Raw genomic sequence first — 25,776 nt, 5'->3', positions numbered from 1 at the left:
TTTATTTTATGACGTCAATGAAAGTCATTATAGATTTATATAATATATCAATATTAAATGGAATAAAATTACATCTAGATACTATGTAATAGGTAAATTCTCATTATACTGAAATATTTTAAAGTCAATCATTATAATATTATTTTCCAATAATTATAAGAACTGGTAAGCTTTTAGAGGGTAACGTAAAATACGGAAATGCCTTTTGTGCGTTATGAAATATAAAATCACCCTGCTTGGAATTCATATAAAATAACAATATAAATATTTATAAACATTTCAGCAGCCTCGAGACGTGAGCATCCAAAAATAATAATACTGAAATGGAATGTAACTCTGGAAGTGAAGACTATGTACAATAAATTCAAGACCGTTATCACGCACAACCCCTGTAGCTTAATGGCACAAACAAATTCTTACCAAGCGAAAATATTCTAATTGACTCACCTTAATTAGATCAGGCAACGTAAGTCGACGATGCTAAGGAAACACGTAATTTTGAAGCTTATAAAATTGAGATCGATGATGGCGTTATTTGGAACGGTGTTTTCCCGTTCTGTAGTCCAATCATTTAGTATGCAGGGTTGGTAGATGAGCTACGTGAGGGAGTTGGGATGGTAGCGTGAGGACCGGCGTCATGGCAGCGCGGCGACGCGGTTGCGGCGCGCCGACTCCCGCGACGCCGAGTGCACCTCCGCCGTGCGCAGAGTTATACCGAAGATGTCTTCGTGGTAACGATTCTCCTCCTAAATATTCAAAAAAATGAATATATACCCGGATCTATATAAAAGCTAATTAATATAAAGCTTGATATAAAAAGTCTGATAATACAAATAAAGGTATTTTTTTTTTCTAAAAACCCTAATATTTTGTTCGAGTCTGTGAACACAGTCATAGTATGAAAACAACTGTGTAAAAATAATTCAATAAATATTGTTATACAACTGGGTAGCAAAATAGACTTGACACGTCATCTAAAGATTAGCTTTAGCTGACTAAACACGAATTCCTACATATCGCTAAATAGAAATGGTAGGTTCTGTTGCTGACTGAGCAATCATTTATTAAAAAAGAGATATATAATTAGAAGGAAGTCAATAGACATTGTAGTTTATAGTGACTACACGTGATAGGGATAATTGCGGTCATAAAAATAATATGACGATCACGAACCTTGAGCATAAACATGAAGCTCTGTACTTGGTCATCAGTCATGTTGCCATGTTTCTTTATGATCCCCTTTAGCTTCTGATGGACATCTTCAGCCATCTTACAATCACCGCACACGTAGAAATGAGCTCCTCGATTTATCAGCAAGTCATGTATTTCGGGACCTTCTTTTTCTGCCAGCTCTTGGACGTACATCTAAAAGTAACCATTTTATTAAAACAAGTGCACAATTTAATCATGGATCAGAGGCGGTTCTAGATTACTTACTTTAGGAATATTCTTCTCCCTAGACAAAGCAAGGAAAACTTTGGAGAGAACCCCTTCCTTAAGAGCCTGTTGCTTTTCCTCGCGATACAAGTCCATATTATTGGTTCGACATCCGAAGAACAGCCAGACTGGACCAGCGCTTTGACGATTACGAGAGTTGTTCAGCTGAGCTCTGCGATGATGCCAAAAACCACGGAATGGAGCAATGCCAGTTCCGGGGCCTATAAGTATCAATGGAACTGATAGGTCCTGAGGCAGATGGAAGTTTGGAGCGCTAGAAAACACAATTTAATAAGTGATTTTATACGGAACGGTAGTATTTGTATGAAAAAAAGAAGCGAATGTCAAATACCTGCGAATAAACAGGTACACCTCATCGCCGGGCTTGCGGTCCATGAGATAATTCGAGCAAACGCCATAATGGACAGGTCCTTCGCCATCTGTTTGTATAGTATAATGTATATGACATCATTGTTTTACTACAACTAACCGCATCATAAATAGAAAATCATAAAATAATGCTGATTAACCTCCCAAACATCGATGTCGCTAATATTAGAAATCTCATCTATCAAATTGTTTGGAACGGACGTCGTTTCATTCGAAATTAGATCATATTATAAACTGAATTTCAATGGAATTCAGTGTTTCAGAGTATGTGGGTATTAGCAATAATAAACTATGAGACATTAATGCATTACATTGTTTACCTACGCTCAACATTATAACGGGCTAATGTTTAAGATATTATACAAAAGCCACATGGGTACCATATGAAGCAATTTTACAAAAATATTTATTTAAATTCCGAAGTTCTCAAGATATGGGTTAATTTTCAGCTTAACCTCTTTTAACTAGTACTTACCTTGAGTCCTGTAAGTAACTACGGCGACAGTCAAATGCAGACGTTTCGGGTGAGCTATCGGAGACGAGGAAATGGAGTAAAATCTTGGTTGCAAAGGAGACAAAAGTGCAGCTAGTAGTGACGCACTTGGTCTGGCTGAAGGGAATTGATCTAACACTTCAGATACAGTCGGGAAATTGAAATGACGCCAATCTTCGTAAGCACCCGGATCCTAAACAAAACAGTACAAATTATACTTTCCTAAATATTTTTAACCAATTTATTATTTTTGTTCATAAGCTTCAATACTAACTGTAGCAAGAATATTCAATTGTTTGCTCTCTTCTTCATTTTCACAAGTGGTAGCTAAATATTGCAGAAGAATCGTTGTTGGTGGTGTGGTGATGTCCAAAAACCTTGTGAACAGTTCACGGACACTCACAACTGGAAGCCTCTCGTGTTTCTCCCAAGACTTGACAGGACCTGTATTAATATGTATTACATTATCTTCAATCCATTATACTTAAGTAGTAAGATAATTCACTCGAAAGTTATTGTTACCGCTTGATGTATGGGTTTCCTTCATAAGTTGCAGTTGCTGTGGTTCATCATAATCATCAACATCCTTCAGTCTAACTAGTATGCTATCAACCAATTCCTTGCGATTGCACGCAATTATTCCTACATGATCTCCTGGATCATATTTAATTTCTTCCTGTAAATCAACATGCTCATGATATTTTAGAGTTTTTTCAAAGGATCCATTAAAGGCCATGTTAAATTTGAAAGTTAAGTTACCTTTGGTTCCATATCCAAGAATATGGTAGATCTTTCAGCAGAATCATCACCTAAGTCTTTATTTGCTCTAACAACACAGTGCACAAACTTTTTGTTCAGTGCTGATTGTAGAGCGCCTTGCAAAGTAGGAGCGCGAATATCAGGTCTGGCAAACCGTACAGTTTCCTCACTTAGAGCTACAGTACCCAGTGCTCTTTTAGCTTCTTGCAATGTTTCGTCGTCATCCAAACAGAACGTTTCGCAAGATACCTATAGATGCAAATAGATTTGAAACAACGGGAAGACAATGATGAAGCATAAATTCATGTCATAGATTTTTTTTACAAACAACGACGGGCATCAATATCATTAGAGGTATGACTAACCTTTTTAACATTATTAAAAACCTATAATTTAATTTAATTTTCATTATCAATGAGTTCATCTTTGGAATGACGTGCACAAAGTTCTAGTTTACAAATTACGTTAATGAAAAAAATAACATAGGTGCTGTATTGTTCAGGAGCTGCAAATGGTGATTCGTTTCTCGATAGTCATCAATTAGTAACAAGTCATTTCTAAGAACTTACGTTGAAAACGCCAGAGGCCCATTTCCGGAAGGCCTGGTCTTGTCCGCACATTTCGTCACCGGTCGCAAGGTCATGGATTCGTTCCCCTCCGAGGTCACCAAGCAACTTGTCCACGTATTTGCCAAAGTTACAGAAATTTGGATACGCGCTCGAGCCTAAAGCGAACACCGCGAAACGAACGTTGCTTAATGGACCAAAACTGTCAATAGATGTGGCATCTGTCGTGCTTCCTAAAATTGTCGACGAAATTGGATTAGGTAATGCATATTCTTTGTCTACTATGTGATTGTTCTCACTCGTTTCGTTATCATTACCTTTCAATGATTCTAATCGGCTCAGTTTTTTAGGGTTACCAGCTGCGTATCTTTGCAGTTCAATTTGGCTGTTTGCTTTAATAAAAGATTTGGGTGTCAGCATTTGATTCCTGGAAATAATTTAACTGTTAATATGTTTATCATTATCGCCAAAGTATTTAAAAATTTCAACCGCATTTGACTTACCCGGAGCTTTCTTCCTGATCAGCATAAAGAAGCTCGCAAAGGTGCTCTCCAAAAGCCTAAAATGTTTAATAGTTAATGACGTACAATATTAACTTTCTTTAAGTCATTGTTGCTTATAATTACTTACAACTCCATTTTCAGGTGGATCGCCATTTCCAAAAGTGGATGTGACGACCAACAGCAAGGCTTCATGCTCAATCGACGTTATGTCATAATCAGCCATGCAGTGTACCTAAAATCCATGAAACATTTAGTGCCAACGACCCTATTTCCTGGTTAACGTTGCCGTGAAAAATAGTTCTTAGAAGTAACGGTGAAAATGATAAGCAGAAAAAGGTTACAAAAACTCGTAATTTATAACAGGATAAACAACCATTTTATGAATAGCTAATTGCTTTGTTTAGTTACTTTTTTAGTGATCTTACCTGGGCGTTGAAAGCATGCCCGAAAATAACTCCTAGTTCCTTAGCAAACTGTTCAGATTTGCCTGTCTCCGTTGCATACAGAACGGTTGCCTTGATTCTTTTGGACAGGGCACGTCCAAACAGTTTTGATGTGAACTTCACAGCTCGAGCAATTTGTTTGAAGTGGAATTTCCTATTAATTGGTCTCTTGCCTGTAATTGGCTTAGATTTCTGCCATTGATGAGTCTTCCATGCTGGTTCCTACGTTTTTAAAATGATACAAATTTTAGATAATTTTATACAACTAATTAAACAAAGTATAGCATTTGGCATTATAAAATGTAATAACCTGATATTCGTAGGATGGCTTCAAATAGTACAGCGCCATCTCTTGGTGGAACACTGGTGTTATCGAAGACGACATTGGCGGCACGATCCAGATCCAGTCAGATGGGCATCCCGACCTGTTGATGATCATAAATCTTAAAATTTTGTTTTTATTTTTCTATTAATATTTATATTTAGAGGATCAGGTTAATCATGGGAAGCAGTGTCAAAATCATGGTGACTTGTTCTGAGAAAAAAGGAATTGTATTTAAAGTATGCGAAGACGAAATCAGAAAATCCATATGTCATTAAAAAAAAATTATTAGTTAGAAATAATTATAATTAATACCATGACATCACAATAGTTTAATACGTTTAACACGGGACCTTAAATACAAAATATTCGGTGCTAAAATAAATTGATGTAAATAAGATGTTCGATAACTATGAGGAAAATCTCGCTAGCTCTGGCCACAACGTAGCAAAAATAAATTATTCATTAATTAATGTAATGATAACCATAATGAGTGACCAGTCTACAGGTTGCAAGCAAGTATTATTATTTACATAAACTCGTGTTGAACATTTGTTTTATTTAAATAATACTAGTAACGCCCACACAAAAATTGTAAAAGGAATTTATTGATAACGTTAATGCATTCTTGACAATTATGTATAGATAACGGACTAATTCACTGACGTCTTAGATTATTCAGTTACTTTATCTTTATCCGAAGAATAATTTATTAAACAATTGAAATAAATAAGTATCTAAGAATTACTTTGAATAAATGTACAAATACTGAGGGCAAATCGCACAAAGAAACGATGTGTACTTTTTCGATCAGTACTTTTTTTTGGTTTGGCTGAAGACGTAACTACAGCATGTAAGATTAAGCTTTTTCACCCAAATGAAGCTAGAGAACCGTTTAGTACAATGAAAATCTATTTATAATATTCCAATTATAATAATTGTAAAACTTTAAGAAAAATAATAATTTCACAAGACCTTCAATGACTCTACCAAAATATGTATTAAAACCATATCCAAATAACTTTGGTGCATCGCCACGGTGGCCTTCTAAATTGTCACGCAAACTGAGTAATGTAATATCATAGGCCCGACGACGACAAAATTGAATTAGTCTCGATTAGCCCACGAAATTATTTCGGGAGTTCTCGTAAGCTTTTGATCACAGCTCCTAATTTCGAAAAACGTTTTCTAAATCGAACTAATTTTGTTAGGGCACTTTTGAGGTTATAATAATTGAGGTTCAATTATATAAAATTTGATTAGGTAACATTGTCCCCAACGATGAAAGAAAAGATATAAGCAATGCCTGTTTTCTTGTGTGTAAAATTCTCCGAATAAACTGTTATTTTTTTCTAGATCTTGCTCTTTCCTATCGTCTATTACTTCTAAGAAAGCTGTATGGCACACCTATATTAACTTTTCTTAAAAAAGGCGTTACAATAACTCATCATCACGGTTTATTACGCAGTTCATGACGTTTACTGACAATGTACGCGTGATCAAACGAGTTCATGATTCATAGTATGAGAACGAAGCAGTTCTAAACAAATACTTCAGCATCATGCCCTATTCACGATTTTCACATTTTCTAAGAGGCCTCTAATTGGAGTCTTGTGTTACAACAAAGAGGCTATTATGTTTCGATAGTGTATCCTAACAAATTGGTCTTCCATTTAATTATAAGAATTAGACCTCAATCGTTATTCAGACACTGGTTTTAAATGTTTTACATTTTGATTTAGAAAGAGGAATCAAAACAATCAATGTTACCCCAATTTTATTTGTAATGTCTACATTTAAACTACATCGACATATTCGTTTGACGATAGGAAACTAGGATCGTAAAACAGAACATTGCTTTTATAAAGACTACAGGCGTATCACAAGCTATGATTTGACACCATCTCAGACACAGACTAATGAGATGACGTCACGGCACACGCTAAAGTGAAGCGGCAAACCAAAACAGTCACACGATAGTTCAAAACAATGATGTTTACACGTCCTTCTGGCCACATGGTCTTAACCAATCAGTACACCGTACATCTGCAAGGCTCTAGTGCCGACAGCTTTATCATTTATCAGGTCTGCATGTAATTAAGTCTAGTTTTCTCATCCGCAATGTGTTTACTACAGCGGGCGCGACAATGTCGAAATATTGGTAGTATAGGTAGTTGTTGTGGTTATGCGTCATAACGCCTTGCGGAAGATGTCAAGTTTGCTTGGTCAGTTGAATCAGTTGTAATATTCTAGAATTGTACCGATTTTATTTAATGTTTTTAAATAGGTATAACAGATGACAGAAGAAGGTAATAAAACGAAGATAGAAACAGTTGCTTAATAAAGTCAGACTTTACTTTTAGAAACTGTTTGTAAAATAGGTCTTAAACAAAAGTTTCTTGTACTGTCAAAAACTATCTCAACAGTAAAACAGGACTGTAACTCTCATTAAAACGAGATTTCGGTAATAAAGACGACGGCAATAAAGGTTTGATGGTTTAATTTCGTTTATTATATTAGTTTTGAATAGCTATAATATAAACAAGTATAAATAAATATGGCATCAATAGAATTTAGATTGGAGCCTCTTGAACTTGTTAGCTTTAGAATTTATAAAAACAAAAAGCTACAACTAAAACACGTTTATGGATTATATTGCATCCAACAAAGTTTAGGAACATACCAAAACCGCCAAGAAAATCACGAAGATTCCTTTTCAAATTTCTTCATAGTAATGACAGTTTAAAGATATATTAGGCGTTAAATTGCGCTCATTTGCTCATTAACCGCCGGATACGGATGGCTTGGTCCACAACGACATTAATCTGATTATCTATGTTTATTCCAGAGGTTATGGGTACCGCCGACCACGAATGCCGGAATACGGCACCCACCGTGTCGCGTTAAATGTGAAAAAATATTTTATCGCAAACAATTGTTGCGTAACAAGTTTATGTGTTTGTGCAAGCTTATTTAAGCTGTATTTTAAAAAGGTTAATAAATAATTAAGGTACATACTTACTCTTTACTTTAATTCTAAAGCATAAATAAGCATATTTATTTTTTTGTATGTATAAGTATATAATTTAATGTATGTACGTACCTATTTAAAATAATCTACCAGTCCTCTACCTACCTATCTTTCCTTTCCTTCCAAAGGTTGTTTAGAAAATATCACTATTAGCAATACACCGCTTTTGTACCCTTACACTGTATGTTATAATTTGAGATTTTTATGTTTTAGACGACTGATTTATGTAGTTTAACCAATTTTCAAAATCTATAAATAAAGCAAATAACGCCCTAAACAGTTAAAATAATGTGTACATCCTACGCTGTGTATGCTCATCCATCAATTTGATCGATTTAGTACCTATATAAATAGCTATCATGAGGTATTATGACTGTTCAAGCATTCGTCTTGCGATACCAACACGTCAGAAACTCATGATTTGGGGGTTTGATGGGGTTAAGGGAATGGACGTTTTTGGATCCTCAGAAAACGAACTATCTTGATACCAAATTATATCTCACTGTCTTAAATCAGAAAGAGTGAATGTCTTTCAGACTCGAGGAATTGTACTTTTATTATAGGCTTGGTAAAGAGGAGGTTCTCAATTGGTCTGTATTTTTTAATGTTACCTCTAAACTCCATACTGAGTCACCCGAATTTGATGAGTCGTTTTTCATTTGACGTGAAATAGCTGTCATTTTAGGTAAAGTTTTGCTGTTAAATGAAAAATATATAAAGAGAAAACCTTACCTCAACCGGTTCTCATTGTCGAGATGTTTGATGAAGCTCTCGGACGCGGTGTGATGGTCCACTATAGTTGCATTATGTTGTTGGAAGCTGTGCAGCACGGCCACGTTGCATTCCACCAGAGCTTTATCCTTCCACAGATTCACAGGAGTTCTTGTATCCAAACCCATTCGTTGAGCCACTTTCTGTTTAAACAGAAAAAGAAATTTCTCAATATTTAAGCATAAAGTTCATACAAAAATATTTCTGTAATACGAGTTACGGTATGGAAAGGCTTTCGTTACCCGTAGTAAATCATTTTATTGAACGAAAATATGAATGGAATTTATATTACAATTGCAACGTTTGCCGTTCATACATTGACGTCGATGTTAAATGGTGGGACCCTGGACGTTAATGACCATTTAATTTGAAATAATTTTATAATTTCTAATGGTCTGTGTGTTTGACTGAACCGAGGGTAATTAGTCGTCAATCATACGTCCTGAATTTCAACCGCATATTACAGGTAATGTTCGCGGTTAGAAATTCGAACTCAAATACGAGTGCGTGTGAAATATGTGGATTCCGCGCATAATTGTTGCTTCGCTGTATGACTCATTGTGATGTAGATTGTAATACATTCAAATGTTAGTGAATTAGTTAATTATAGAATGATTTTCATCAGTGATCCCGGAATATAAATGAGTTGCATTATTGGAGGTTATGTGTCATTTTCAGTTCGGTATATTTGGCATGTTAAGTACGATGTGTCAAACTGTATGTTTTTATAATAAGGTCCAGTTTCACCATACTCTGTTTGTTAAATCATAATCGGTCATTTACTAATGGATTGTTAATAGTTAACGGTCTGTTATGTCGTCATGTGTCCCACGGCAAAAATTTAACAAGGCATTAGTAAATCTGCCATTTAACTGAATGACGGGCAAGTCATTCGCTCTTATTTTAAGCAACCAGATTGAAGTGCTCGCTTCCGACGTGTATTTATATGGAATTGGACGACATTTTACATAGTCGTATAATACGTCGTTTGAAATGAAATGTCAAGGTATCTAGGTGTTGTTTACGTTTTGATTAGTTGTGTTCGGTTTGTTGCGGTGTAATTTTTTCGCGATTTTTTGAAATAAAAAAATGTCGAAGAAGACACGTGGACCGAATTTTACCACACACGAAAAAGAACTCCTGATAGAATTAATTTCACGGCATAAGGATATCGTGGAAAATAAAAAAACGGATGCCGTGACCAGTGCAACGAAAAATGAAGGGTGGAAGAAACTGGCAGAAGAATTTAATTGTTTAAGTTCTTTTCACGTGCGTCACGTTGAGCAATTAAAAACCTGCTGGGACAACATCAAACGCACCACACGGAAAGACAAAGCCGCTGCCAAAAAAAATATTTTTTTAACTGGTAGGTGACACAGCTATTTGTTTTAAAACATGAACTAGCTAGGCCTGAAAACAAGAAGAACACAATATGCTACAGCTAGGCACATCCAATGCTTGTACGGTATAGCCGAGTGGTTAAGGTCATCACGCCAAACCCACTGTGCGCCGCGTGTCGTGGGTTCGATTCCCGCGTAGTACAAGCATTATTTTGAGTGATTCACAAATGCTTGTTCTGAGTCTGGGTGTCTTTTTGCATGTGAATTGTATGTTTGAGAAACCCAACGACACAGGGATTAAATTCCTTAGAGCAATAGTCGTTTTTAAAAAGAAAAGTGTATAGATTTATTCCGAGAAGTCGTGCTAAGTATTGTGTTTCTTTGCAGGAGGAGGCAAGCCTGACATTCCACCACCAGGACCACTTCAAGGACAAGTGGAAATGTTACTTGGCCCAACTTTGGATGGACTTGATAATCCTTATGACTCTGATATACATTTCTCAGATCAGGAACTTCGTAATTCAAATACTGAAATTGAAGTTCTTAATAAAAAAGTATATTTATGTGTTATATTTTTATAGTAACTTTAATTAACATAATATTATACGAGGTAATTTTTTTATTTATTTACCAGGATGATATCGAGTCTGGGGTCGTTCTGGGATCACAGACAGTACTCAATGCCAATGCGCCTTCTTCACCAATATTTAAAGATTCCAGTATGTCTCAGAAAAACAAAGGCATTATTCCAATTGAGGTGGGTAAAAATATTTATGTAGGTACTGGCAGACAAGTGGCTTTTATGGCCATTATAATTATGAAATAATTAATTACAATAATTTTTCTATTTTTTTTAGAAAGTGGAAAATAAAAAGTGGAGCAGTTGGACTCCAAGAGATTTGAAAACTAAAGTGTCGACTACACTTTTCGGCAATAAAGAACTTTCGACATCAACATGGCTGCACCGAAGAAGGCCAAAGACTTCTTAATTCGAAATTATTACTTATTGAGAACATGTTGAAAAATACCCAAAAAGAAGCTGCCCTAAAGGAAGAAATTTTACGAGAACAGTTAAAACAAGAAAAAATTAGAACGGAGAAATTGGAAATGGAACTTGAAATGTTAAAAAAAAAAAATGATTTTCGACTTTTTATTTTATTTTACAAACGAATTTAATTAAACTAATACACCACATTATGTTTTTATTCTTTAGTTACATTTATGAATCATGTTTTTATTTGTACTTAAGATTTTTTCATTTGTACTTAAGGTACTAACTGTTTTCGGTCTATAAAATTTAATGCAGTTAAAATAAAGACATCATAACAACTAATAATTATAAATCAATTATGAGATGCATTTAAATGTAAACTTTTAAAATAATTATTTATTAGCTCTCTTCGCTTAGGATTTATATCTCTCATAACTCCATTATTTCTTTGTTCCCTGATATGACCCTGACGGAACAAATCTTCCCATGGCATAATTAACTCAAGTTCAGGATCATCTGGTGGTAACTCTTCCTTTCCCTTTATTGCAATATTGTGCAGTATTCCCGTTGCAACAATAACAGCAAGACATTTTTTCACTTGTATCTGCATCCCCAAGGCAAGTACAGGGAATCTTCGTTTCCACACCCCAAACATGCGTTCAACAGGATTTCTGCTTCTGATTTGAGCCTCATTATATAGTATATCCTCTGGGGTTTGTGGATTGTCCAGTGGCATCATGATATAAGGCCGATTCATGTACCCACTATCAGCCAATAATACAGCATCCCTATACTTGCCGCTTTCGAACAAAGCATTCCTGTAGGAAGCGTTCCAAATAGTTTGGTCTTGGCTACTGCCAGGCCATCTTGCCACCAAATCTAAAATTTCTAAATTTGCACTGCAAATCGCTTGCACATTTATGGACATGTAGCCTTTCCGGTTCCTAAAATATTCTGCATTTACCCCACCAGGGGAACGAATCCGTACATGTGTACAATCTAGAGCACCCAAAGCTTTTGGAAATTTTGCAATATTATAAAAATTCAACTGAGTTTTCCTTATCTCTTCCACTGTGTCTGGGAACTTGATACAATTGCGGCTTAATGAGGCTATTGCAGCAGTGACTCTGTGTATGATTCTGTGAGATGACGATTTACTTATACCGCAATAATCACCAACTGATATTTGTTGGGAGCCAGTCGCATAGTATCTCAAAGTCAAAAGAAGCTGATTTATGGGTGAAATTGATTCGTTTCTGAAACAAAATAAATGATTAATTTTATAAAACATTCATGTATTGAATAAGCCTTATAAATCTTACCTGTATTATGTAAATCTGTGTTCGTAAAGTTATAAGGTTGTAGGTGGATATAATCAAAATATCACACATGATAAGATGGGTTGTATAAGTGCATAAAAATACTACTCAATGATTTCTTGCATTTCATAACGTACATGATGGTCTTAATTAATTAATAGACGACTTACCGATCTGATGGATATTCTAATTTATCTTCGATCAACTGGAGAATATCAAGGGTCATATCTTTTGATAAACGAAACCTGGTACAAAAATCGACATCATCGTATTCTTCGAAATAGCAATGACGATCTTTAAAAATACTGGGACGTCGTACAATTCCATCTAAGCAATCTAAATTTTCTAAAATGTTATTTGCAAAAATAAAATTATATGCAGCGTCCATTTTGACGTGACTTTGACAATCTGTTAGTGTCTAACAGACGTCTTGACCGGTGATTAGATTTAATGCCTTGTTAAGCGAAGTTAACAGACGTTTAGTCGTGGTGGGACACTCGATAACTTTAACAGTCCGTTATCTGTCTTAACAGACCGTTAAATATTTAACAGAGTATGGTGAAACTGGACCTAAATCTGTTCTATTGTTTGGCTATTATTGTTGAGTCATCACTGTATTCTTGGCTGTATTTTTTTGCAATAATACAGTATTTATAAGATCTAGTTTTTTGCCAACGTTAAATAACTGTTTTATATTCCTTTTCCTTAAAAAGTCCATCAGCTCACTAAAGACAAAAAAAATTGTTACTCAACTCCCAAAAGTATTTTAATGTGTTTTTTAATACTACTACTTAAATTATGAAAATGTTAAGACATAAGAGTAAGACAATAGAGACCCACAGCTACCATTAAAAGTGATACCGTTGCGGTATTGAAAGCGAATACTTACTTGGGGAGGTCGTAAGTCCTCCTAAATCTTCATGAAATGGAATCTTATTAATCTAGTTCCTTACCTCCAACATATTAAGCCTGTTGGTATCGCAGAAGTTCCTGCACCCAATCTCGGTGCTCATGTACCAGCCGTTGAAGGCGTTCGCGGTGAACTCGATCCCGCCGCAATCGAAACGCATGTTCGCGACCGCTGGTAACGCGTACCAGCGGAGGTTCAGCTCTTCAAACCATTCGTATCTAGAAAATGAGGGGTGTGTTAACAAAACTATTGTAATTAAATATAATAACGGCCCTTACATGTCCCAGTGCTGATAACAGGCTTCTTTTTGCATCGAGAAGGTTGGAACATTCATCACCCCGCTCGCTTGGTGATTTGGAACCGAGGTTTTTCCGCGATGTTTTTCTTCACCATTTTAAGTGCGGTATTAGAATACTTCGTAACTCATGCATACAAATCCACACGCAAGACCAACACGTAACTAAGAAACGAATTAATGATGGGTAACCAAAACACCTACGTATAATAAATAATTAGTAAACTTATAAATGATTGTAAAAACAATACTCATATTTCTGTTCAATTGATCCGTGTCCATTGTAGTTTTTTTTTTATAATTACCTCGAATGTCAATACGTTACAACAGCTAGTCAAATATGTATTAAAAAAAATTATTTATACTTATATACACACTTGTATAGATAACTGAATTAAAAAAGCTCAACATCAGATTTAAAAAATATTTATAACGTGAACAAGGGCTACGAAAGAGATTTTACGAATATTATGAATGTTGTTTCGAACAATAAGAACTTTTTAAAACAGCGCGCATTCAAATACTTGTGAATGCTTTTTAATATTTATCTGTACAATTTAATTTCTCATTTTAATTTCTTCTTTTCATAAACGTATAACAAATACAGTGCATACTTGTTCCATTGCCTTTGCTTTAGTAAAAGTAGAATATCTAGTATAATCTCTTTCTGTTTTCACTAAAAGCAATAAAATGTAGTGCAATGTGAAACTACTAATGGCTAAGTTCCGTGTTGTGTTTCAGGATTAACGTTTGTTTGAAAATACATGAAAACATTTCTTTTTTTAATAGTGTATAAGATGTAGTATCGCAGAAATACTTAAAAAATAGTCAGAAAATATTGGCATCAACTCAAAGGGATTTTTTGTAATTCCAACATGTATCGAATTGCAAAAAATGGACTTCGTGCAAACACAAAATGAACTTAAGTAAATATTACCAAATAAGCGTAAATTCAACAATTTCATGATTAATACTCGCCTATTATCATCAATAATCATCAAAGCCCATAATTTAATGAACGTTATCCGTCACTTAAAAACACGTGTTATATCACATATCCTTCATCAAACAATTGAAGCACTAGACCGAAAGCTTCGCCTAATACCCAGTAATAAAAAAAGTAATAAATATCAGGCAAGCGAAAACCGATCTCAACTTATCACGGCTATTTATGACACATTAACGCCTGTTAACATTATCAATAGCATACATTATTGAATAGGCTGGTCTTATAGCCGATAAATAGAGATTGGAGATCGTAGGACCAGGATTTTACGAGGGATCTTTACGTTGAGGCTTCGTGTATTTGTAGGACCTGCCCTCGACATTACATGCATTCTCAGACCTTTTTACGCGGACATAAATTCCTGATGGATATAAGAAAGTCGTGCGCCGTGGAATACATAGGTTTTGTCGTAAATCGGTGACCTTTCTGTATGGATTGTGTGTTTCGCTGCAAAATCTCTCGATTTATATGAAGCTGTTAGTTGCTTGGTGTTTTATGTTCTCGTTTGCCGATACTGCTAGAACAAAGCTAAATTATCTTTGTACTGTGATAGTCTCAATTTGGATATTTGCTCACGAGATGTGACAAATAATAACATGTTAAAAAAAAACTTGTTTGCAAAAAAGAAAACAAAATGAACTATTTATTTTTATTCATGTTAAGATGAAATTAGTATTAAAAATGTAAATATTTTATTTAGTAACGTTGTAAATGAACTAGAATGGACGGACGCAAGAAGCTTGCTCCACTTAAAAAAATATTGAAATTGATTGAATTCGTTCAATGACTATTATTCTCAACTATTTCTAATAGAGTTCTTTGGTAAGTCCGGTATTAGAGAAGTAGTTTCAAAGTTCGCAGACACAATTGTTCCCATGTGTTATCCTTACCCTATCAAAGTTTTACGGACTTGTCCCTAGGCTAGACATTGTTAATTTAAATACGCCTATTGTGACTCGAAAGTATTTACATTGGTCTAAGTGGTGGTTGTGGTTACAGTTCAAATTCTATTGCGTCAAAGTTTGTGTGTAATTCGTAGTTGGAGTGAATGTTTTATATTAGGAATTTCTTGGGTATTTGGTAAAATGTAGGCGTCTAAAATCGTTTCAAGGCAAGTTTGTATCCACATCTATTTCTTAAGGAAATTTTATCGAATATGGACGTTCAATATTTAACATAATATTGTCATGCCCAAAAAAACTTCGTTTATTGGAACAAACATTCAAAGTAACAATTATAAGATATTTCAAGAAGTAGTTACCAAACTAAAAAAGGGACGTTTATTAATATCTGTTATACAAATCCAATGATGTTGCAACTGGTAAACAAGCATCAACACGAAAACATGAACAAGTGGTTAACCAAAACAATTAATGAAACATATATGTTTTGAAGGGAAAACCTCACCGTAAATATGATTTGTTTTTTGTTAAAATCCCACTTTATCTGTTTATTAGGAAAATACGTTACAAAAACTTTAAAATCATCATTTTTCTAAACTCAAATGCCGTCCATATTCTTTACCCAAAAACATAATAAAAAACCAGTTAATATTTCCCCAAACGAGAAATTATTTTCTGTTATTGTCTAAAGTTTAAATAAAAAACCGGTTGGATGTCAATTAATTATGAGATTTATTATCTTATGCACGTGTGTAATTGTCTGCCGGCTTAAAACGTGACTCTATAAACGTATGTTTTGAAGATGGGTGGGTAAATACTTTTAAATCATGTAACAATCAAAATTTCTTTAACCTAAAAATAAATTATTATTAAAATACTCTTTTAATTTACATGAATGCTTTTAACAAGTTAACAACTTAAATGGGCAAAAAGTATATTCAATGTTCATTACTTAATGCAGAATAATATTGTATGTGTTTTTATTTATTACTTTTGCTATTAAAATATTTTCTGAGAATAACGAGCAAATCATCTGGTAATCCGAAACGTCGAAAGCTACAATTTGTGTGAAGGAGGTATTTTTATCAGAACTTTTATTTAACTCAATGCGGAAAATATTTTTAAAGCTATCTTTAACGTATTTTAATAGGTCATGGAGGCAAATGTTTCTCGGTGTTTCATATTATTTTAAATGTACCTTTTTATCAAATAGGTACCACGTCGACTTATGATTTCGTTTTGGTACTATAACTAAGTATGCTAAGTTTATTGGTAAGAACTAAATGCTTTATTTTAGGCACGTATTTCAATAGCTCCTTAATATTTTTCTTGTGGTTATGTTGTCTACCACCACAACTTAGGTATCTATTATTATTGCGATATGCCGCTCTACGCCTATTGTTGTGTTACCCTACGCCTACTCGCTTCTAACCACAAAAATATTACTTTAAAAACGTGGTGGTAGACCTTCCCGTATCTTACCAACTTCCATGCATATTATTAAAAAATAAAGTCGTCGCTACATTATGGAAACCTAGGACGTAACATGTCTAATTTTCATACCCCTGATGACATGTTTTCTCTACTACGAACCATGCTTACCGGGCCAGACTTTATTCATAAAAAAAATGCACTTACAATTCAAACAGAACATTACAATATCATTTCTTCTACTAATCGGTAACTTACGTAGGATGGGTCATATTTATCTCCATGATGAGTTCCCGAGGGATGTCGAAGTAGTCCGGGTCCTTCCCATTAGCCGAGAGCACGAGCGGCAGGATGTCCACGCAGTCCGGGGAGGCTTCCAACCCAGTTTAAGACACAGCTGCAACAATATTTATTGTATGAACTTATTTTGTTTTGTTGCGAGGGCATTAGATTGGGTTTTAGAAATTTTGAGTATTTAGAGTTTGTATTTGTATCTTTATTGAAATGCTGGGCTAATATGGATATTTAAACTACTGAAATGGTTTAGAGCGACATTTTAAATGTGTTTTTGTCACACCGGTTGCCGGTTAAAAAGCCTTCATTACTTGTAAAATTCCGTGTCAATAAAGACTCTTGATTACAAAGAAATCTATAGTGTAACATAAGACTGATTTTAATTACATAACGCTGATCTAGTATAGTAAAATTATCTCTCGAGAGCAATTGAATTGGAACAACAATGTTTAACGACGGCAGCATTATCGAATACAATTACGTAACTCAAATGTAACAATTGCGACATCCTTCACATAATTAGTTAGAATAATAGTTTTATTCACGTAATCACTCGTTCTAAAATAAACAGAGCTAACTAAATTCATTGGCAAACAATAGTTGTGTAAACAATCATGAGTATTATATACTGTTTTGGTTTCAGTATTGTTTGCGTGTAGCAGGTGCACGCAAAATGAGATATGTCGATCGTTGAATGATTTATTTGTAGCGGACCGAACAACTGAATGTTTTCAATGACCATCAATCCTGTGATAGTATCTTCTGTAACTTTTATTGCAAATAGGAATATGTTGAAATATTGTTTTGACTTTTATTCCTTTTATCTAAATAGGTAATAAAGAAAGTATGATTTTTCATTATCATAGTTAATATGCATGTTAAAAGGTAATATTTTATAATGTAGTGATTTAAAGACCGATCTATACTTTAGTAAACTTGTGTAGTCAACAAAACAGTATTTTATTTTGCTTGTTAAGCTTTTTGTCGATATAAAAGCCCAGCAGACGTGTTGGCCATCTTTAATTGACAATTTGGTCGATTCTCAAAGCTAATAATAAATTGTGGCTGACACAAAACTACTGACAAAGCGGAATGCGGTAAATCTGGTTAGGTTTTGAAATTCTGAATTAATAAAAAAGATAAAAGAACGCATTTTCTTTGACTTTTATTTATTAATCATTCTGATTAGTCAACCTATACCCAAGCCGAATAAAAAAAATTGTTTAACTTATAAAACTGTCAGGCGAGTCATAATATACGACTTACCTCAGTAAACTCGCAGTGCATGGGGTCCCCGAGCACGGTGCCGTCGGGCTGGCGGTAGCCGGCGTAGCTGATGAGCTGGCTGTTCCATATCCTGTAGTCATGCTTAGCGTCCGTGCGCTGAGGGAATACCGTCATTGCAGACCTGGGTATGATAAGATGATCGAGATCAATATCATAAAAAAATGGCGAGTAAAATAAAATAGTAGTTTAAATGTAGTTGTGTTCCAAGAAAGTGACATGTCAATCTGAATTACAGATTTCATACCCAATACTTTGGTTAGTGATATCTTAAGTCTTATTTTCTGCAGTACACTTTGCAGTGATAGAGATGTAGTTTTATTTCAAGCTAATTTTTAAGTAACCAATGTTTGTGGCTACGGTTTGTGTAGTGTAAAATACTCCGGTCATTTCGGATCTGTGTTAAGATATTTTGTAGAGAGTCGGGAAAAAATGCTCGTAGTTATAAATATTAGGACCTTGATAAACTTTGGTACCAATGTCTTAGACTACAAAAAGAGGTAGAGTATGGTAGTGATAAAATTTTCGTAGAGCCAGTACTAAAAGTTACACACAGGATACTTTAACCAGAATACTCTACTTTCACAATACAAAAGTACGATTTAACATCCAGATAAAGGTAGTTATCTCACCTAATATTCCCTTTGTTGGTGCTATATTTGATGTGGTTGCAGAGCGCTTCGAACATACCGCTTGTCGTCGTCACTTGCCGGCAATCGAATACCTGTTGCACACACACACACGGTTAATACTTGGGCTCAAAGGACATCATGTGATGGTAAAGCCGTTTCAAATTGTTACACAATGTTCCAGATTGTTTCGTTTTGGAATTACAAAGTGTACGTTTGTTAGATATAAAAACATTGTAGGATAACCGTTTTGGATTTTATTTGGGTGTTTATTTATTCTTTGTTGTGTATTGTTTCAAAATTTTTGGTTGTTAATGTATTCCTGTTTAATAATTTATGATTGTTATGGTAATGTATTCAATTATTCCAATAATATTTAGAGAAAGTTTATTAAATTAAATACGTAGATTAATTTGTTTCAAATTATGATAAACAAACATTTTGTTTAGGCGTATATCAACGATAAACAATAATATTTTATTAAGTATACACTGTATACCGCTAATACAGCCTACCTATATTATTGCTAACTTACTGTTGCCTATATAACATGAAACAATTATACATAATTACGTACAGCTAGCAACAACAATTAATTATCGCTTTTAAACTAAACTATTTTTTTTACTACTTTTGGACAATAATGCCCTATAATAGATGTAGGTACATGTACCTAATATATAACCTATAATAGCTTAGTGTTTAATACCCTTATGTGTCAATGAGTATGTATTACCTTTAATACTATACCTAATCCCAAAATTTAAATGTCATTCTCTTCAGAAATATGCCCAATTAAACTCGGCAGGTCCACAATAAACCCACATGCATACATACACCTAACAAGTACCATAAGATATATGTACCAAGTCGTATTGCGTAACCCCGATATATAACACGCCTTAGTATCGAAAGCTTGTCATCAATTGAACAAATAAGCAAATGTTCGACAAAGTGGTTGGTAAGCATTGCATCCCTATCACCGTATTAATAGCCTGAGTGGTGCTAGCAAGAACATGACGATTACGTCAGGGTGATTCTGTAATCAATACTGATAGATCGTAAAATTTCTTCTAGTCATAGTTAACGTGCAATCAAAATCATAAACAGAATAATTATGTTTAGAAAACCATCTCTTTTTATGATGATTGAATCAATTTTAATACATCTTTGAATACGAAACTTTTAAAAATAAGCCCCACTCCCACTGCTGGGTAAAAAATGGCTGTTTTAGTGTATGTCCAAAATAAATAATAAAAAGAATATTTCTTTACTTCCTACGTGAAATATTTATGTAAATGTATATTTGACATAGGACACTGATTTATAACGACTTGTTTATTTATTTGTTAACCTTGATTTCTATTCAATAAAAAAATCACAAACTATTTTAAGCATCAACAAATATTTACACATAAAACCGTAAACGCTAGAATTACATTTAAGTCTACAAACAGTTATTAAACCTTCATACTACATGAAGCTTTCCCGGTTTCTCGCAGAAACCACATTTAATTACGAACAGCGTTAGCAAACCCAATTACGCTGAAATATGTATAAATGTCGACAACCGTATTAAGATCTGTCAACAGGAAAAGTGATTAATTTTCAATTATGACTCAACATTTTCAACGTATTGATAGATTAAAAATAGATTTTGCGCATCACTGCTTTCACAACAAACAATTAAACCCCTTAGTAAAAAAAATAAGAATCATCTCTTAAAAAGTAAACTATAAAAACGACAATTCATTTTTAACAACGTTTTTTTTTTATCCCAAACAAAGGAAAAAAAATCTTTCATAATTTTATTACAAATAAATCTTCAGCACCAATTAAGAAAAAAAATCGAATTCTAAAAATTAAAATTCATGATTGCAGAATGCCCGACGACCGCGAGTCTATAATCAAATCGTTCGTCCCGATTAACCGAAGCAATCTGTTTAATCCGTGTAATTACGAAACGTACTCGCTAACATCACAAGGATTTAGCAGTCGGCTCTGCTAATACCGATTTAAGTCACCCTCATCGTTCCCTAACCGACAGAGAGTGAATGGAAATGAACGAATGAATTAAAGTCGTTACGACGACGGCGCGACGTCTCCTAGACGTTCTAATTACAAAAATATTGAGATTTGAAACTTCTTCTGTCGCTGGTTTGTGGTTCGAAATGTTTTAGAGAAAAGACTGGCATTTATTTTTAAATTTGGAGTAAAGAAAGAACATTTTTATGTATTCTTAAGCTGTCGTATTTAGAAGATTTCTTTAAGCAACAAATTAGCATATTTTTGTCTCGTGCATTCGTTACTTTTTTAAAAGACTATAATACGCGTTTAGGCCAAGATTTTTATTTGACATTCCTTTCAAAATTTCTTTCGTTTATTATTTAAGTAATAAGTAATTTCTGCTAGTTTTGCGGTAAAAATGAGTGTTTAAAAAAAGTTTATGAGCAAAATTAAAATCCCTATTCAAACTTAAAAGTGAAAATCATTTATTTTCAATCCAAACATAATTTATCTTCAGGTAAAGCTCATACCTACAATAACACTCCAAGTTACTACAGACAGCTAATTGAACTCATTCACAGAGTTTGTGGCATAATAAGAAAATGTCTTGGCCTATTCATGAACATTACGAACTGTTTTCTGAAGCTTCGTTTAATGTTATTTTGCCATTTGAAAATATCCCTAATTAAATAGAACTGAATTAATAAAGTAAACGAATATAATCTTGAAATGGCTTTAATTATAATACTGCTTATACAATGTTTGGTTAAGATTTATTTTTTAAGTTGTTGATAAAATGACTTGGTGTACTTTTTAGCCATGTTAAGAAGTGCCTAATATTGATACCAGTAAAATCAATTCTTGCTTAATGTGGAAAGAAAATCTTGCACTGGAATGTTATGAATAAAAATCCGTCTCGTATGCTTTGTTTTCCATAAAATAATATTATTTCCTCAGAAGTATCGTAATGCAGGGAGTATGTATTTACACCCACATCAATTTTCTCTATCTGTTTATTCAATTTGTTAACAACAGGATAGTAACGGGGAAAAAGAAAAGAAATATTTCCTATCTGTTATAACAACACCATATAGTAAGAAAATCAAAATGTATCATGTATATTATATGTGCTGCTCATAATAAGACTTCTAAATAAAATTTTTGGTCTTTATGTATATCAAGAAGGACGGAAATCGGTCCGAATACTGAGAATCAGAATTATTTTTCCCTTTCTTAAAAAAATACCCAATGGAAAGTCATTAAAATAAGATTCAGGAAGTTTTCAATTGTCTAACAAGTAAGAGCTTTCCAAGAAAATAAATAGAATATTTTCCACAAGATTCGTGCTGCCAATTAAAAAATGTATTGTTAATTGAAGTAAGAATAAGGTTCATTATTGCTTACCTCAGCATGTTAGTAAATGCATTATAAAGTATTCTTAAAAAAATATATGACAAGCAATACACATTAAAATGTATTTTTTGAAAACCAGTGTGAACTTAGCACTACCCTCACGGCAAACCGGCCGTTAATTGCCTACGTTTTTTCTTTCGCCAGTGAAATGGGAGTTTTCTCATTAGAGTCAGCAAATTCATTTAGTTCCCCGCTTTGCTCGCGGTTCACTAAAGACACTATTACTACAAAAACTATTATAATTGATTGTACATCTACAATTTATTCGTTTTGTAGTTATAGTTATAGCAAGAAAATAGAACAATGGCTCGGACATAATGACCCATTCATAATGTCGGTTTGTTATACCTCTTAGGATAATAATTTGATTATCAGTTTTTATTTTAATTGTTTAATGATTGTGAATTGTTAATCTTGTGTAATGAGGAAATGTAAATGAATCAAAGTTCAAGAATTTTAACATATTTTTACAAAGAAATATATTTTCATTAACAAGTTCATATTCTCGTTGTTTCTTTCCAGTAGGTACAAGTGCACAGTTTTTATTTTCTTTCACAGAAATGAAAAAGATATAATGGTATTACGAAAAAAAAATAAACATGAGGACAGCAGTAAAATTCGCAATATCTCCAGTAATAATTTCTTATACATTCCATTAAATAAGTTGCGTCTACAAAAGAAAATCTGTCATCAAAAACGGCCAGTCAGCAAGTGTTCATTACTGTTTTTCTCTCGTAAGAAATAACGCGCTAAATGTTTTCTAACACCACTTAACGATATTATTTTACAACTAAAAAAACACGCCTGAAGAAACGTAACTATGAACAATAGGTATTGTTCATTAGTTTTATTTTGAAATAAAATATCAAGTTTCTTAAGGAGAAATGTTTTCCAAAACATGCAGGCGTTTGTACAGCATGTATGTCTAAAGAGGATTCAGTATTTTTTTATTCATGAGAATAATATAATATGATTTTAATTATGATCTAGAATTTATGTTTAAATTTTATTGTATCTTTTAAGAAAACATGTCTAATCAATTGAGCCAATCGCGCGAAAATAAATGTGTTCAATTTCTCGAAAATAAATCTCAAATAATTTGATTCAAAATATGTTACTAACCTTAATACTATCTGTCGCCTTATACGTTTTATTAAATTCAATATACCTATTCACGTAACAAATGAGAACCTGTAAGTTCAGAACGGGGAATACAAAGGATTGAAAAAGGTGATTCACTAAATAAGTCGTACCTGCAACTTAGACCACTGTATCCTTCCGATGCACCTGCTGGCGTTCCTCCACGCAAGCTTCGCTCCAAAGACCAGCTCGGTGGTCGTCAGCTGGTACGTACCAGTCTTCGCCACCTCCTCCTGCACTGCCTTCCAACGTGCCTCATGAGCCGGTGTGTTGGCTCTACGAAATGAAATATACATGATTGTTTAAAAAAGAACTCCTAGGTGAGGAATTTGATTCCTGTGTCACGGGAAATTTAACAAAGACTGCCAGACTAGGAGCGAGCAATATGAGCAAACATAGGTTTAAAATAAAAGTAAATGGTTTTCCGTTGAAGTCGTTTGATTTGCCCGAACTATATTCAGGCTATGAAGAAAATTGCAAAATATTGTCGACGTACCTATGTATGCAGACAATTTAAGCAAAGTTTGAAAGAGTTTTCTTAGCACGTCTAAAATTTGTCACCAATGACCCGTAAAAGTAAATCTGTAAATGTGTTTTTAATAAAAACCACATAACAATCTAAAGAACTGCATAAAATAAAACGATTTGTATGCCACAGTTTGAAAATAAAATTAAGTTTCATGAAATGAAATTGAAAAATAAAAGAACAACTAAATAAGAGAATTTATCGTCTGAAGTAAGACCAAAGACCTAAAGCTATTTTCATTCAAATTGTTAACACAGCAACGCATATTGCGTTCTATCCCAAGCAGCTCACGTAATCCCGACTTTCCTTACCCTAATTTTATGAGGCGAATAAACCCCTAAGTAATGCCTAAATCCCTAGAGACAATTTATTGCAAACTAGCTTTCTTCTGCGTCTTCGCTTGCTTGTATGTCAGTTATAGTTGCGAGAACATCCCTCCTTTAACGCCGGCAGATTAAAATTGGCCTATCTGTTAGTATACTATCGATACTAAGTATTCCGTTAAAATTGAGCAAGTTCACAAACTTTGGCCATTGCAAAATTATTATTTACATGCAGTATATTGTACTTGAAACAAAACCTCTCAACCGTTGTGCGTTTTAATCGTGCTTTCTTCTACGAAATCCAGCTCAAGAATGCATTAATTAATGTAACTGAAATACTCAGTTCTCGGTACCGAAAATCTTATTTAAGAAAATGTAATTCCTAAAACCACTTGCCAGTTCCGTATCCCGATGTCAACGTTTGAAAGATGATAAAATTTCCTCTCCTGGAACCGTAGAAAGATATGAAGGTTTGTAATGTGTCAGAACCGACTCGTATGAATGGCGTTCTATTCTCAAGGCAGTATTTGCATAATATTCTTGAGGAACAAGAGTTATTTTTATATGATTAATGTGACTTGTGTTTTTTTATTCTGAAATGTTTTCTTTTTTAAGTGAATAAATGAGGCGCACATGTTATTTTCTAAATTTTCTACACATTTTTGGCCAGTGATTTTGTAATTAAGCGATTGAAACATAGATGTCGCGTTTGGCGACCTTAGTATGCCGCTGGCGTTTCTACGGGGAGGTTGTGTCGCTCGTTATTTTGCTTATACTTCGTTCTTTAGTAAAACTACGTAAAAGTTGATTTCTTTATGTAAATTCTACAGATGATGGTTCAGTTAACTCTGAAGTATTTTAAGATGGATTTAAAACAAAACTCTTAAAAAAAATCAAAGCGACATTTTAAATTAAAAATAAATTCAACTTGTAATTTAAGATTTAAAATAAAAAAAAATGTAAAGAAATAAGAAATGTTATCATAAATTAAATAAAAAGCTGCTTAAATTCTCTTGTAACATTTGCCGGACAATGGCGATACAGGGTGCTGTTCATTCGACGGCAACAAAATATTAATATCATATTATCTTGATCACTAAATTACGAGTTCATGATATACCTAACGCCATAAGTTTTCATTCTCTTACCTGCGTATAGACGCAAAGTATTGTCCGAAGGAAGTCATTAGCATCGTTGAGGACCTCTGGCTCTCTTGGCACCTCACGCGGCCAGGGAGGGCCATCACACTGC

General features: G+C 33.9%; 1 protein-coding gene across 1 annotated transcript; it reads right to left on the bottom strand.

Annotated features, from left to right (window-relative positions):
* Positions 1 to 25,768, bottom strand: LOC113504548 (nitric oxide synthase-like protein). The gene is given in 24 exon segments (XM_026886895.1): positions 1 to 746; positions 1,174 to 1,365; positions 1,438 to 1,711; positions 1,790 to 1,877; positions 2,303 to 2,513; positions 2,595 to 2,764; positions 2,843 to 2,996; positions 3,080 to 3,328; positions 3,649 to 3,878; positions 3,963 to 4,072; positions 4,149 to 4,204; positions 4,276 to 4,380; positions 4,574 to 4,813; positions 4,902 to 5,016; positions 8,677 to 8,858; positions 13,319 to 13,493; positions 17,168 to 17,264; positions 17,267 to 17,306; positions 18,470 to 18,611; positions 19,120 to 19,211; positions 23,790 to 23,952; positions 25,674 to 25,699; positions 25,701 to 25,750; positions 25,753 to 25,768. Coding segments are annotated over 24 exon segments (3,288 nt in total). The 3' UTR covers positions 1 to 635.
* Positions 25,769 to 25,776: the final 8 nt, after the last annotated feature.

Source organism: Trichoplusia ni, chromosome 22 (genome assembly GCF_003590095.1).
Source record: "Trichoplusia ni isolate ovarian cell line Hi5 chromosome 22, tn1, whole genome shotgun sequence".
In the NCBI taxonomy this organism is placed as follows: domain Eukaryota; kingdom Metazoa; phylum Arthropoda; class Insecta; order Lepidoptera; family Noctuidae; genus Trichoplusia; species Trichoplusia ni.
Note: the sequence above shows the minus strand (reverse complement) of the source record. Positions and strands in the feature narration are given on the sequence as shown.